Raw genomic sequence first — 16,196 nt, 5'->3', positions numbered from 1 at the left:
CAGAAATAAACGTTGAAATGATTCAACATCATCTGACTCACAGAAGAGAAGGGAGTCTGCTGTGAGATGCTTGCAAATGTGTTTATCCCCTCCTTCTTTTTTTCATTTTTATTTATTTATCTGTTTTTCAAGTCTATGCTCAAGGGGTTTCTTTTTATATCACACGGATAACTCCTCATATGAATGAATTTCAATTATCATGGCCATGAAATTTAGGTCATGTCATAACATTTCTTCAGCCAGACTCTTTTATGCCTCACTCAGAATTAATCTGACTGTAGTCGTGATTAAAATCAAATTAATGTGAATTTGTGTTACAAATAAACAGTGTGTAATGAAGGTTAAATAGCAAGAAGTTTGGGATTTGCCAAAGGCTATGTTTTCGTGAGAGACACAATGAGGCAGAGAGAGAGAGAGAGAGAGAGAGAGAGAGAGAGAGAGAGAGAGAGGGAGGTAGGGAGAGAGGGAGGGAGAGAGAGAGAGAGAGAGAGGGAGGTAGGGAGAGAGGGAGGGGTGGGGCACAGCGAGGCAGCAAGAATGAAGGCTGCGTGGAGTGTGACGCACGATCATCCTCACCCTGTGTGTGCGTATTGGCTGCCACGGCTGCCCGTCACTCCGCTCAGGTTTAGGGATATGCTATCAGAGCAGATTATGAAGCAGACCTCATCTCGGGCAGTCTCCTCTGATTGTCTCAATGGCTAAACACAGTGTTTTTCTTATTTTTGCACTGCTACCTTTTGTTTTTATGCAACTGTCCTTGCCCTTTGATCAAGTGCCTGCAATCCTGGACAAGAGGTAAGGTGCTGCTATTTCCGTCTCAGCTCACGGATGCCCAGCAGTGATGCTGTGCAGTTCCAGGCTCTCTAGCTGGATATCTCTCACAGTGGGCTGGAGTCATCAGGAAACAAGCCTGTGAGAAAGGGTAAACAAAAAATAGGGTTTAAAAAGAAGCGTAAGAGAGTCCTTTAAGATTCATACATATATTCATAGGAAAGGAGTGAACACCAGAAATAGAATATATGGATGGCTCTGTGTGCGTTCGTACTGTAACTGCAACACATTGTGATATGGCTATGACAAAGAGACAGGAGAGACACTCTCCATTCAGTGCTGTGGCTGTTGGATTCAGTTTATATATGACACTCCACAATGTGTTGCAATAGCATCACTCAGCTGGCCTGCTACTAGGAACCTGAAAATATACTGTCCGCTAAACATCAGGGCTCTTGAAAAATATATATATTTATGTTGTTACTGGTTTATTCATGGATACTAGTCCTCTCATGTGTAAGATTTAGTTGTCATTGTAATTGTCAAATTCATGTTATTTGCTATTTTGTATCATGTGGTACTCCATCATCAACAGTAATGTATATTGCTTTGTGTTCCTATGGCATATCACTTGAACCATATGTGTCTAATGGAATGGCTTTTCTTGTGTTACTTTTGCATTAGGAATACTAAATGCAATCATTTAACTCACTGTTTAATCTTTAAGTTAAAATTTTCCCCTGGGATAGTGGATGGGGATAAAGTTGTCATTTCAACTTGGAGAATGTTATCAGTTTAACTGACAATTTATGACAGCTTCCTATTTTTGAAACAGAGTGTGTTCATCTTTGTCTGAAACAGTGTCTGCACTATCTCTTTTGTCATTGTGCAATGTTTTTTTGGAAGCTTGATCCGCCTATTAATTACATGTTGAGAGAGGTCTGGATTTCACATGTGAACACAGTCTAAGAGTTTTCAACAACTATTATGACAGATGATTAGTTAACTCAGAGGTATGGTTTGAATTTTCCGAAAAGGATTACACATTTTCATCCATATGAAAGCAGATGGTGAGCTCAGACAGGCAGGTTGCACTGAAAAATCCTGTTCAAATCCTATTCAAAACAGATCAATTTCTGTTTTTGTTATTGTGTCTATGCTAAGACCTCAGTTAATCATATTCAATGAAAGAACAATTATTTGCATCAAGAAAGATATTTAAACGTCAATAAACTCTTACACCCGATACTTGCATGACACATTTCCCATGCTTGTGTTGATTATAAGGATTGCCATTTAGAATGTAGTCATAGCTTGATTTGAGAGGGGCCAACACTGTCTCCAGTTGTTCACAATGTTTTCTAAAGTACTTTGAGGTCAACACATCAAGACGTGATGACTGTAATCTTAATCCCATCTGATTATCTAACCTATTGTTAGGTGTCATGGCAGCACATTCCTACAGACATATGGCCCAAATATGCTTTAGAGTACAAAGACAAGAAAAGAAAATAAAGACGAAACTATAGATATGCAGGCAAGCAAAGGAAACAAAAGGAGAAGACAAATGAGATAGAAAGAGAGAACATGGCACATTATCACAGTGGAGATGGAGACATAGTGTGTGAGTATAGTTTTTTTTTTCTACTACATATATGCTATGTTCAGCACTTACCTCGCTCTGTCCAGGCATAACCAATGACAGCAGCAGAGTCCTCAGCTGCTGCCCTCAGTAAGCTGGCAGAGAAACAAAGGAGAGAGTTATTTCACACAGGCCTGCAATTGGTGCCTTCCTGAGGACCATGGTAGCTGTGGTTGAACAGGTTGTCAATGCAATGGAAGCAGTATAGTTTAGTAGGTTAGGACTCATTTCAGAATGGTGTGTCACTGCAGTAAGGAATTTTTGCTGATAGTCCATATAAAGCTATTGGATGTTGTATACTATTCAGGACTAGTTGATAAAATGTACCTGTTATCTGAAGGCAATAAAATGTTCCTGTTATTTATCCTATATCCCTTATGGACCCTATCAGTTGTTTGCAATACGGACTAAGCCTCATGTTTTGAAAGGCTATTTTTTTAGATGGTACATTATTTAGGGAAATCCACATGATGTATTCTGAGTTTCTTTCCTCAGAAAGGACTGGTAAAAAGCGCTCAACAATGTTGAAAGACACTTTGGGACGGTTGCTGTGTTGTACCAGTAGACAAAAGTAGTAGCTTGATAATGAACGGAGTGTCGCTTCCCCAATCTTAATATTGGCCATGGCTCTGCTGACCTTGGTTCCAGATAGTTTAGCCTTATTCTAACAGTGGCCAAAGCTGGAGGCACAGCAGGCTGCAAAGTGTGCAAAAGCCCCTCCAGATCTAAACCAGGCGAAAGTCAGACTCTTAATCAGGTATTAGAATAACCCCTGCCAAGCTCATTATGATTAGATGTTTAAATGGTTTGTCTTGGGATAATCTTAGAAGTTGATGTATTATGGGAACAGTCAGGGCAGTGTGTGAGGGTAGACTGTCTGCTAGACACGCACGCATATACACAGAAACATGCGCACGCATATACACACACACATGCGCACGCACACACACACACACACACATACACACAGCGAAAGAAACATTAACTCATGTAAACAAGGTAAAAATGGGTGTTACTCATTGAAAATAACTAGTTACAAAGATTGTTAATTTAGTGTGCTTATTTCTTTTCAGAATGTGCAAGTTGCTTTTTTTTTTCATTTCCATTGAGAGTACATTGTATGTTGTATGTCACAATGTAGACTGTTTTCTGTTTTATACAGTTCAGAGGTCCCCCAGTATCAAGCTATCAGAATCAGAACAGGTCAGTAACAAGTTCCTCAGAGTCCTTTCTGGAAAATGCTGTTTAGATTCATATTTTTTAAGAATATATTAGGTTCAGGTCGCCTCTAAACAGATTGTAAACAGGCTCTTTTTATCCTGCTTGTTGCCATGAGTTTAATTAAAGTGACATGATTTGTTCTAAATTTGTCTAAAGCCTAGATGAATCATTGTGCTCTTGTGAATACAAACTATCCCTCAAGACTATTCCTGTTGTCACAATCTCACACCTTCCTCGCCTCCCCTTACCTCACTAAGTAATGAGATCACCGATCAGGCAGGCTGGCAAGGACACAGGTCTTGCTCGATATGTATATGAAAACATGCCATGAAAATGACAGCCACAGTTATTTTTCATCCTACATCACATTTTATGAGCCTGATGACCAGAGTGTGTAGATTCTCAGACCATCAGAAGCAGACCAGGGTGTTTAGTATAGGCAGCCAGAGCCAGAGCGTCACTAAAAATAATACTGTGACTCCATGTGCTGAGTGGTATCACAGAGCTCATCTTCCTACCCTAAAATCTTCTCCCATCGCTGTTGTGCAGATGGAGTGGGTGTAGAGAATCCAAGTGCCTCGCACGAGGGCAGTTATTTGCCTGCAGCTGAGAATCCGCTCAGAAGAATACTGCAGGTAAAGCATTTTCCCTGATAGCCAATGTGACCTTGCACACAAGAATAGTTCCCAAAGCCATGAAATATGTACATCCAGCCTCTGTTGTTGTTGTAACACGGCATCCGATTAGAACAGCATATATGAATTTGTTTCTGACCAGATGATGTCAACAGGGATTTTCTTCTCTTTATGTAGCATTCATTCAGATAAGCCCTTACATTAGATGTCCCCATGACATTTTTGTTCAGTGTTTTTTTTCTCCTTCTACCCTCTTTTCTGACAGCCTTATGGGTGGCACCTGCATGCCCAACCCAGAACTAAGCGGAAGCTACTGCAGTCGACCAGTTCTGGGCCATACTCTCCACTGACCGTAGCCTACAATGGCAAGATATGCATTCTGTTCAAAGCCAAACGTCTGGCCATTCGCTACAGGAATCACACTTTCCTGGATCTGACTGAGAGAGTGTTTGGGCCCAATGCTTCAGTAGAGACAAAAGGCTCAGTCTGCTCCAAGGAAAAAGCAACGTATGTGATGGCTGGTTTTTATGTGTGCTTTTGGATTAACTCTGTTTACTGTTTTAGCCATTCAGACTGTAAGTCTTAGTTTCAAAACACTATGCTTCATTTGACAATGGTAACCTCGCGTTTGTTCTATAAGCTATGTGGGCTTCAATGGGCCGTTGTTCTAAATCCTGTGATAATAGGCTTTGGATGTATCTCAATATACTGTATGACAATAGCACAGATTGATGGTGACTTCACTGGCCTGTTTTACACTGCTTTTTATTCACATGCATTTGTGTTTTAGAGAATTGCATTTTAGCAATGTTTAACCCCTGATATTTTGATGATTGATTGGATTTTTTTGACAACAGATTGTCCCTGCACCTTGGAGATGTGGAGGACATAAGAGGACTTGTCATCAAGTAAGTACTCAGCACTCTGTGTCAAAAAACATGTCATCACCAGCTTATCACTGATGCAGTCATTCAGCTGTAATGCCTGTCATGATGACTCTCTCTCTCTGTTTCTCTCTCTGTTTCTTCCTCATCAACAGACTTCATATGTCCAACACATTTTATGAGTCGGCTGGCCAGAACTGGTTCACTCTGGACAGTGTTCACATCCACTACAACTGGTCGCACGAGGCTGTTTTCAACGCCACCGAGGTTTACGCCCCTGCTACCTATTCTTACCACTGCCAGCACGTCAGCAGCTTACAGAAATATGACACCTTACTGGTGCCCAGCTCCTACACTGACAGCTCGGCAAACTGGCACATCACATTCACAGACTTCCAGGTGGGTGACAGGGAGCAAGCTAGGCATTCATACCAAGCCTAGAGTTAGATGATGATGCATGTCATTTCTTTGTATATATAATGTTTTAACATACAGTGTTCTCTTATAACATTCAACATAGATAAGTTCAGGAAATTGAACATATGCATTTGCATGTAAATTGTTTTGATTTTATAATTACATTATTTACATTTTCTTTTGACATACCATATGTTTAATATATTGTGTTTTAGGGCTTACATCAGATGGATTAATCCAGTTAATGATTTCAAATCACTACTACATTCTCTGGGCTTTTTCTCTGTTAGCACCTTGTATTGCAACACTTCCCAAAAGGCACTATATAAATGAAGTTTGATTTTATTTTATTAAATTGTCTCGAAGTTTGAAGGTTTCTCAATAATGAAATGACACAATTTTGTCATTTCATAATATTGCATAGCCTGTACTGTAGATGATCTGTAAAGAATGGTGAATTTAATACATTTAATAAATTATTATAGTGTGTGAACTGAAAACACTGTAGAGAGTGCTGAACATTTCATGTATATATATATATATATATATATATATATATATATATATATATATATTAGTTTTTTTTTACTATTAGATAAATAAAATAAAAAATCTTATAAGATATTGAGATCATTAACAACCTCTTGATCTCTTTACCCTTACAGATCCAGGCCTTCAATGTTCAGTCCAACAAGTTTGCCTCAGCCAGTGATTGCGCCACCTTTTTCACCCCTGCCATTCTGATGGGCCTTATCACCTCCCTGATCCTGCTCCTGGTTCTGGCTTACGCGCTGCACATGGTGGTGCATTTAAAGCACATTGACCGTTATGAAGAGCACAAAGCTACAGTCTACTTTCCTCGCAGCCCCGAGTCGGAACACCCAGACAAAAACAGTCTCTGAAGGACAGCTCCCTCACCCTTCCAGAATTGCACTTTACAGGATGCCCAGAGTGTTGCGGTGGGTGTGCAGTGGCGGAGCACAGGACTAGATGGTCCCGGAGGGCAGCAGTGTCTTTTAAAATCCCTGTTCCCATCAGCCCCTGCCCCCCCCCCCCCACCCCCATCACCCTGATTCAACGAATCATGCCGTCATGCTGTCTGTTCTGTTAGGTGTTTAATCTCACCCTAATCACCAGGACTCTGCTGCCCTCCTGGGTCACAGACAAAACATATGCCATGCCAGGAGGGGGCAAGCGTGTGTGCAACACAGGCCTATCAGCGGACTAGCACTCTGACATTTTACAAGCACGACAATTTCTGGAAACGTGGATTTTACAATAAGAAAAGGGAGACAGAGAAGAAGAAAAAACACTGTCAATGACAGTAACTGTGACCTGGCAAGATGGATGCCAAACAATGGACATGGACTGCCAGTCAACAAAGATAACTGTGATTAGAATGGATGGTGATTGCCTAGACAGGGCGAGTTCTTTTGTATCTCAAAAAGTCACAATATCATTCATAAGTCAAGTCCATGGGCCATGGGTCCTGGGTTAAATCTGCCAATTTAAAAAAAAAAAAATACTGTGTTTCGACTGCCAAAGTGGAGTTTGTCAGCAATGACAAACAGCTGAAAGTACATGAAAGTACAACACTGTAAAAACATATGTGTACAGTATTTGCCTAGTGTGATGAGGTCTTTTTATATAATCCACATCCATACATAGGTTACATGGAAATAATCCTGACATATCCTCCAAAAAATACCGTGCACATAGAAAAATCTAGCTTGAGATCCATGCATAACTCTAAATATACAATCCAGAAATATGTATTGAACCATTTTTGCAATGGGTAATTGTGAAAATGCCAACTATACTGTATGACATTTGTTTTGTAATCAGTACTATCACATTGTGTCGGTCTAGTAGTTTTCTGTTTTTTTAACTTGGACTATGGATGATTTTTTTTTCTTTATGTCACACAAAAGAAATTATTATGTCTTGTAGTACTATCTAGTAAAGGAGCATTTACAATGAAATCAATTTACCTGTAAAGAGCTCATCTGAGGAATGTTGTTCAGTAATACACAGAGGACAATACCTTTATTATCATACTCAGAAACACCTTATAGCTGCAGTGATGACATCAGCAACATCTTATTACACTATACCACAGCATGGCAATAACTAGAAATAAAAGTTGTAACATGGCAGTTTCGATACTCATGGTAGAGATATGTGCAATGTGTACATTTGGTCATGATGGAATCATTCAAACCTAAAGCACTTGTGGAAGTTTCCTGAGGACCAATTGATGTAGTTTGAACAATAAATTATGATCACATAACTTGTCCTATTGTGGGTTTCTTTTCTATTTTGGGGTCTTGGATGGATTTATACACATTTATAACACATAACCTATTTGTAGGGGTCCAACAGGGATCTAACTGTGAGTGTATCCAGATCCCCGCTGTACATAACAAATGCATGTGTGCAACATGGCACCAAGGCAAGTGCTCTCGACCACAAAAGCTTGCTCAGTTTAGCCACCTGATGCCATTCTCTTGCTGCACCCAAAGCTCTCTGATTATGGTCTCCTTAAAGCGACCTCCTGGCACTGTTTTTTTCCCACTGCCCTCTCTGCCATCTGCTCTCTCCTCACACCTGCCAGCAGGCAGACAGACTACCGCCCTCATGCTGTGACAGTTTACCTGTCGGACCTCACCCAACACCCTCCAATATACCTCTTCTTCTCAGGGCAGCCACCCCAGTTTATTTATTTATCTTTTTAAATTTAGTTTTTGAAATATATTGATAAAATAGGCTATATTGAATACCGTCATTATATTGCATTGGGGGAAAAATAAGTGTGTGTGTGTGTGTGTGTGTTCTCCATGGACTGCATTAAAACAAAGCAAGACTCAAGATTGGGAGTCCCCCCTCCCCCCCTTTGAATGGAGCATGTACTGTCGGCGGTAGCCACATGGGGGCTCCCCAGACATTAGCAGCTAGAACTAATCAAGATAAAATCGTTCGCCTCATGTCAAACCTCTGGTAGCCACCATAAGGGACCAATATTTTTCAGGTGAGAAAACAAATTCAACTAACGTCAATAACTTGTCAGATAAACGCATTTATAGTAATACATCTATATGCACTTTAACAGGTATAGAAAGTATGGTATGCTGAGCAGTTATTTGCATTTTCAAAAACGGCTATGCTGCATTTCTAGAAATGCTAGCGGTCAGCTAGCTGTCCATTTAGCTAAACTGGTAAGGTTGGGCTTAGACTGATTGGTAATAATGAATTAACGTAACGTTGCACAGGTGGGGTTTGCTATGCTAATATACTAATGTGAGGCAGCTAGCCAGCTAACTTGTTAACTAAATGTCGCCGAGTTGACCATTTATTCGTGTTAAGACATTGGTAGGCGATGACAGTATTCGGTGATGGTGTCAGGAACATTTGATAGCTAGAAACTAGTCAGCTAGCTAGGTAATGCTACCTTTTGAGATTTCGTAAATTAGGTTGCAAACTGCACATGGCAAACGAGGCCGTTTTCATGAAAACAAAGATAATCCAGAAACTAACAGTATCTAGAGTTACTGGTAGATAAATTGGTGACAACCATTTTTAAGAGTTAGCTTACCTACAAATTGTTGCCTAATTTCAGGCGTATTTTTAGCCACACCACTCCAGTCTTAATATAAACGCACCTCCCAAATCTCATCAAGCAGACATCAGTCCCCGTAGATCTTTAACCAGAAATTAATTTAACTGACCTGGTTCACGCATTATTTATGGAACTGATCAAAGATGTCCGGAATCCTTCATTGCAGTCTTGTTTCGCAGCCAAATTGAGCCTAGTTGCCAACATGTTGGGTGTTGGAGGCTTAATGTTCATATGCAATGATGTTGGCAATTGATAAGTGACTTTTTTTTATTATTATTATTATTTATTTATTTTCGTGCCAAATCACTGACTTGTGAATTATACTCACAATCATAACCAAACAGATTGGGAAAACCTATCTTTGAGATGTGATATAACTGAACATTGCAAATTAAAATGTTTTCCTTAATTCCCTTTCGTATTAACCAAATATTTCACTTGTTATTTTACCCTGCCTGTCTAATTCTCTGAATACTGTTGCCCATTGACAACATTCCAAGACCGATGCTCATGTTATGTCATTACTTCATGAATTATTGCATAACCGTACTGTGACTTTTATCCCGTGTCTCTCTCGTATAGGGAATTGGCATGTCACAGCGCTTATTCCCAAATGTAGAATGAAGAGTCAGTGTTCTACTTTCACACACACACACACACACACACACACACACACACACACATACATACATACATACATATACAAGCGCCTGCTATTGTTGTGTTCCCTGTGCGGTTTACATCAGCATCATCAGCCCTGACCTCTAAACAAAAGCTGTGACTGTTGAGGCACGCAGCTGCAGCCTCTGTCCTCTGCCGAGTATGGATGCCTAACCATGTGTACACCAGGACTCACACTGGGTAGTGTGAACAGGGGAGGGGAGATGAGGGGCAACAGACAGACAGAGAGAGGAGGAAGGATGGTTTTGAAGCTAATTAACAGAATACAAAACTCAATGTGTGCCAAATTGAATAAGCTTAACCATCAACCTTTTAGAAATGCTCTCTCAAGCCAGATGGTCTTTTCCAACCCCCCTCTCCTCCTTCACTTGTATGACATTGTCGTCGCTCAGGGCAGTGGGAGCTATATTTGTACCACCCCTGTAAATGGTATCTCCCATTTCTCATCAGAAAATCAACTACAAGGAAAAGAATTGAGTAGCACGCTCTTTCAGACCCAGTAAGGATTGTATCTGTGAGTAGGGACTACAGGTAAGATGTTTTGTATATTTAGTCGTATCTTACTTTTTTCTGTTTTTCTTTTTAACACCACTCCAGTGGAGATTAAGAACACTCATGGATTATAAATGTGCCTTATTCAGTTTTTTAATGTGGTACTTATCTCAGTGAACATACGGTGATGTGCTTAACTGCTATTTCATTCAAACAGTATTAAGTGCAGCATAATGACCACTGATTCTCTTGAATTAGTTTTCAATGTCATGTCTAATGGTGGCTGTGTATGAGCTGATGGGTATTTCAGAGGTCATGCCCATTAACATCAGTGTTACTGGTTCAGGTTTACAGCCACAGGCAATGTTATTCGCATGTCAGGTTTATTTACTTTTGCTTCTCTTGGTTGGTTTGCAGAGGGACCAATGGATGACAAAAGACTGTCTGAGCCTCTGAATAAAGTCTCTCTCATTAAAGGTAACACTTGTGTGTTTGTTGCAACATTTAATTGCATGCAAAATAAGTCTGGCAATGCCTGAGTTGTTATACGGGTAACATTTGGGCTCACTGAACTGGAGTCACAGGCAGCAAAGGCATTGTTGGGTGAAGAAGTGTGAGTTACAGTGCCTATATAAGGTAAAAAAGGTTGCGTTTGTGTGTAGTTCTGTGAATGGTTTAGAGAGCAGTCTGCTGAATTTCTTTAGGATTAAACATGTGTTCTCATAAACGAATGAATGTATGAGTGATGTTGTTCATACCACCAAATACCAGAACTTTATATTTTCATTCATTGCATGAATGCACAATCACAACAAATGTGTTGTTTCTGCACCATGAACAAACACACACGCACACGCACGCACATACACACACCTCTGTTTGATTTAAATCTGAGAAGGCGTCACACTGAATACAGAGATGCTGTGTGGGTGTGACTTGAAGCTGGAGGCAGTTGAGATGAGCAGCGCTAACAAAATGAATAGAACACTTTGTCCTCTGAGAACAGTAGTAGCCTCTCTCCCCCTTTGTTTTATGTAAGCATCATCATTGATGCTTGACTAAGGTCTGCCTATGAACCGGAAGCACTTGTGTGTGGATCATGCATGTTATTTATTCATATTTTGGTCACAAGACGTTGCCAGTGAAGATGTGTGTCAGAGATCATGTATGCTCCGTAGCCATCTTTGTTACCATGTATAACATCATCTGACGTAGGCCTCACTCTTCCTTTCTCTCCCTCTCTTTCTCTCCTCCCTCTCTTTTTTTCTCTTCTCCTATCTGTTTCTTTGCACTTCTTTTGCTCTCTTTCCATCTCTCACACACACGCAAAAGCTAAATTAGGACATAACGTTCCTGCCGGTCCTCTTGCGGAAGTGGGGTCAGAAGCCTGAACTAGAGCACGTAGGTAGCTCTGGGGCTTTTTATATCAACTAGGATTTTATGAATCTTGGAAGCATTTTGTCTTTAATTGGCATTTGTGAAGGCTAGGCCAGCCCAGCACATCTGGCTTTTGCCCGTAATCACTTAGACCTCATGTACACATTTTTGTGAAATCTAAAATCCTATGAGTCAGGGAGGGTAATTGATTAAAAGAGGGGGGGAAAAATCAGTTTCTCCTCCAAGAAGTGTACTTTCACCATTTATGGCACCCTGTCCACAGTAAGTCGATCTGAAGTCATGCATATTTTAGCACTCAGCACAGTGGCCTGTTTTTCATGTCGGCCTATTTAGAGGAACCCTCCGTAGATTTTCTGGAGCTGCCAAAGATATACAGCTTTTACCTCCATATTAATTTTCAACCTTATCTGGTTTAGTTGAAGCCGTGAGGAGGATTGTGTTCTAAGGATAGTGATGTGCGTTTCTGAGGATGGTGATGTGTGTTTCTGAGGACGGTGATGTGTGTTTCTGAGGATGGTGATGCGTGTTTTCTTGGTTCTGTTTTTACTTGGTGCATTGAGCACTATGCACAGCTACGTAGTGGTCACATGATTACATTATATAATATACGTCTCCAGTGGACACAGTACTAGTGATCCGTGTGCCTTTGTCTCATTGTTAAGAGAGGATCCTACTTTTTAGTAGATATGCTGTTTTTATCATATCTTTTGGGATGAAATGTTCATTTCTTGCAGTATACTGACTTTTTTTTTTTATCTCTGGGGAAATTTAGCTTTCTCTCCCTTCTTCCTTCCCTCTCTAAATGTATCCTGACTCACGTTTTCACCGAAGGATAGAAAAATGAGCATAATCAATATTAATAAGTTCCTCAGCTGAAATTATGGACTTAAAGGTCTGGTTCCTCAGCACTTTTAACTTTTCTTTTTAACGAAACGTGATTCACTGTTAATGTTGTTTTAAAACTTGTCTCTTTGCAGATGAGCTGCATCAGACCAACGTGGAGTCCACAGACACAGAGAAGGTCATTAAGCATCTGACCAAAGAGCTGCAGGACGTCCAGGCAAAGGCCAACGTGGACAAACAGAAATGTTTGGATTTACAAGGTCTGGGGCTATAGAATACTTGTGTTTTCCCCCATCCCCCACCTTGCTAGGATGCATACTGAACATTTTAGAAATAGATCAGTTAGCATCTCATAAGGACAGCAGTATGATATAATTAAAGTGCAGTGTATGTCTTACCTGCTATACTAGTAAATCACTCATAATGGCAGATGGTTTGAATAGACAACAATGCACCCTTGACCTGATAAATGTGATCCAAAATTCCAGAGCCAATCAGGCAGAGCTGTAGTGTCTGAAATCATACTGTTTTGTCTGAATGTGTCACACACAGGTCTGTTAGAGGAGGAGAAGAAGGCTGGCAGACAGCAGGTCGAGCAGTCGGCCAAGCAGGTTAAGGCCCTGCAGTGTAAGTGTATTTTATTTCTGAAGTGTGTCCATTCAATTACAGACACAGGCTCTGTTGCCTGTGTACGTGCTGTGATGGCGTCCACTTACTGTGCTGTATGTCCTTTTCCTGCGTGTGGTGTGGTTGTGTGCAGCCCAGCTGCAGATTGTGCAAGAGGACATGGAGACACTGCGTGAGCAGCGGGACAGCGCCATCTTCAGTATGCGCCAAGAAGTGCACACGGCCCAAGAGGAGGCGCAGAGCCTGCGTAAGACCCTGGAGGCGTCCGGCGCACAGCGTGAGCGTGAGATCGCCACGCTTAGGGGCAACCTGGAGACCGTCTCCATGGAGCTTGAGAAGTGGAGAAAGGCCGCGGCCAAGTACGAGCGCGAGATCGACAGCCTTCAGGCCAGCCACCAGCAGCAGAACCAGCAGAAAGACAAGGCAGTGAAACAGCAAGGTGCACACACTACCCTCAGACTTTATTACATAACCCAGGAAGTACAGGGCTGTGAATGGTACTGCTACAGCAGCTCTGTGCAGGTTCTTTACTCTACTTCAGGGCAGACTGGTGTTATGCTAATGGTTATTGGCAGGCGCTTTACAAACATTATCATCAAAAATAGCTGTCCAAAGAAGTCATATAGCCTGCATAAGAAATGCTAATAATAGTCATAGACTGAATAATTTTAACAGAATAATAACAATAACAAGACATAAACACATACAAACCGTGACTCTGCAAAGAAAACTAATTAGATACAAGGTAAACACTTGTATGCAAATCCAAACAGTTAAGCTATGCCAGTTTAAATCATATGAATCCTCTGACACAATAAGCAAAGTGCAAAGACAATAAGCAAGGTGGTTCAGCGAGTAGGCCCTATTGTGTAGGCCTAATATACTGTTGAAGTAGGTCTACTCTTTTTTTTTTTTGTTTTGTTTTTTATTGGCTAAGTGGTCCTTGGTCTGAAAAGGTTTGAGAAACACTGATTCCACCAACGAGGAATCGGACAAAAAGAGTCTTGACTGTGACCGCTTAGTATCGATGGAAGGTCAGCACTCATCAGAGGACCGCAGTGGGCGAGAGGGGCCATAAAGCTGGATCATAGAATTTAGATCCAGCTTTTAGATTTGTCCGATCCAGTAAGTGTCCCATAGGCCAAAGTGAAATATTTTAATTTAATTTCGGCTGCTATAGGAAGCCAATGAAGGAGTAACTAACAGAGGAGCTACACAGGTCTTCTTTGATTTATTAGACTAGACATGCCAGGGCTCTACAGTGCGCCCATTTCACTCGCACATGCGAGTAAAAATGATGGCGTGCGAGTGCAAAAAAAATATTTAGGCGCACTGGTGCGAATGGCTTCTAACCATGTCAATGTTTGTCTACAAAATACACTGCAACATCGAGAAACATTACTGGTGCAAACCATAGAATCACGTCGCGAATGCAGCATAAAAACTACACCTCCCATCAACGTTAGCAGTTTCGCGTTGTGACTCGCTAGTAGTCGCTTCTATCAAATCCAAGAGTGCACAGAAAAAGCAGGAAGTTAGACTAGCCAGCCAAGATGCAAAGATTGAAGAAATGAGTTCTTCTATCCACCGAATTCACCGGATATAGGAGGAACAGGATGAGATTCTGAGAATGCAGTGAGAGAAGGAAAGGTAACCTAACATGCCTTTTAGCCCAGTTGACGTATTGGCTGCAATATGCAAAATATAGATGTAGCGAACAGGCACAAAAGTAGCCTCCCGTAATACTCCCATTTTATTCAAAGGTAGAACGCTACTGACAACTCCAGGCTTCCACGCATTCTTGTTTGTTTACACTGAAGCTGAAGTGCAAAACGAAAGTAGGCCTAATGTTTGCCTAACTGCCCCCATCAATGCAGATATTTCAAATAAAAAATAAAAGTATAAAAAATATATCCTTGATTAGACTATGTTGGGTTTTGTGGAAGAGCAAATGGACTGATTTAGTAGTACTATTCAGTATGCAGTCAGATAGGTTACCATAGGCATATCTGGATTAGCTAAATTAACAAAATGTAGGAAAATAGAACAGACTGAAAATAAAGTAGGCACTGATCTTTAAAATCCTGTTTCCTGTAGCCTAAATGTTGTCAGTCATTCTTAATCTTTGCAATTGGTGCACTGGCATGTTTAACTGTTAGCTGCAGTGTAATGTTAGATTATGTGTAAGTTGAGTACAGAACTGACTGTGCGCCCAAATTTGTGTCTGTGCTCGTAAATTTTTTAACTTGGGCGCACAAGTGCTCCTGGAATTTTTTTTTTTTTTAGTGTAGAGCCCTGCATGCTGCTGCATTTTAAATAATCTGCAATGGACTCACTTCACAAGAACAAGAAGGTAGGCCAGCTAACAATGCATTGCAATAGTCCAGGTTGGGAAGAATTGTGGCCTGCACAGAAAGCTGTGCGGCATGTTGTTTTAACCGTTAAAAAGGGAAAGAAACCAAATTGCAAGGAGTCCCCTTACATATTTTCAGAGATTATGGAGTTGTGAATAACATTACTAAAGCACAATAGCTCCATTTATTTCCTTAAACGTGTAAGTCATAGGTATGGCGTAGGTTTGGATAACTTAGATGGTAAAATGAATGTATTCAGATGCAGCTTCAAATCAGTGATGAACAGTCTCTGGTAAACCAAATCGACTTGGCTGCCTAGTAAAGCAGTCACTCGTGTTAAAACTGCACAGTCATCCGAGGCGTACTTCAGATACGCAGGCATGGAAAACTGACCAGGTTCAAGGCACATTGGCCACAAATAGGCCACATTGATGAGATGGTATTGATTCTTCCCCACTGGCACAGAAAGTCACTGTTGTTTATTCTTTCCATACCAACAGTGATTACTTCCTGATAGCGCTGGGGGGGATCTCACGACAGATCTCATAAAAACGTTTGGAAGTGGCTGGCTGACGTCATTTTATGTAATGTGATATGTAAAACAAAAAGTAGTTT

At 40.8% G+C, this 16,196-nt stretch overlaps 2 protein-coding genes across 5 annotated transcripts in view; both read left to right on the top strand.

Annotated features, from left to right (window-relative positions):
• The first annotated feature begins 548 nt into the window (after positions 1-548).
• On the top strand, positions 549-7,864 carry atp6ap1lb (ATPase H+ transporting accessory protein 1 like b). The gene is made up of 7 exons (XM_042099608.1): positions 549-795; positions 3,576-3,616; positions 4,184-4,269; positions 4,535-4,776; positions 5,127-5,177; positions 5,309-5,552; positions 6,236-7,864. The coding sequence occupies exons 1-7, from the start codon at positions 695-697 to the stop codon at positions 6,470-6,472; spliced, it is 1,002 nt and encodes a 333-aa protein (XP_041955542.1). The 5' UTR covers positions 549-694; the 3' UTR covers positions 6,473-7,864.
• Positions 7,865-8,458: 594 nt separating this feature from the next.
• The window catches only part of slmapb (sarcolemma associated protein b), a 13,047-nt gene continuing 5,309 nt past the window's right edge, over positions 8,459-16,196 (top strand). For all 4 annotated transcript variants that reach the window (XR_006033076.1, XM_042099606.1, XM_042099605.1 and 1 more), the window contains exons 1-6: positions 8,459-8,598; positions 10,318-10,398; positions 10,777-10,836; positions 12,735-12,860; positions 13,153-13,227; positions 13,361-13,666. Coding sequence is in view for 3 of the 4 variants with exons in the window: in XM_042099606.1 (XP_041955540.1) it covers positions 10,785-10,836; positions 12,735-12,860; positions 13,153-13,227; positions 13,361-13,666 (559 nt within the window). In the remaining variant the exon portion in view is untranslated. The remainder of the gene's footprint in view (positions 8,599-10,317; positions 10,399-10,776; positions 10,837-12,734; positions 12,861-13,152; positions 13,228-13,360; positions 13,667-16,196) is intronic.

The sequence above is a fragment of the Alosa sapidissima genome, chromosome 7 (assembly GCF_018492685.1).
Source record: "Alosa sapidissima isolate fAloSap1 chromosome 7, fAloSap1.pri, whole genome shotgun sequence".
In the NCBI taxonomy this organism is placed as follows: domain Eukaryota; kingdom Metazoa; phylum Chordata; class Actinopteri; order Clupeiformes; family Clupeidae; genus Alosa; species Alosa sapidissima.
The sequence above is the reverse complement of the archived record's forward strand: the minus strand, read 5'-3'. Positions and strand labels throughout refer to the sequence as shown.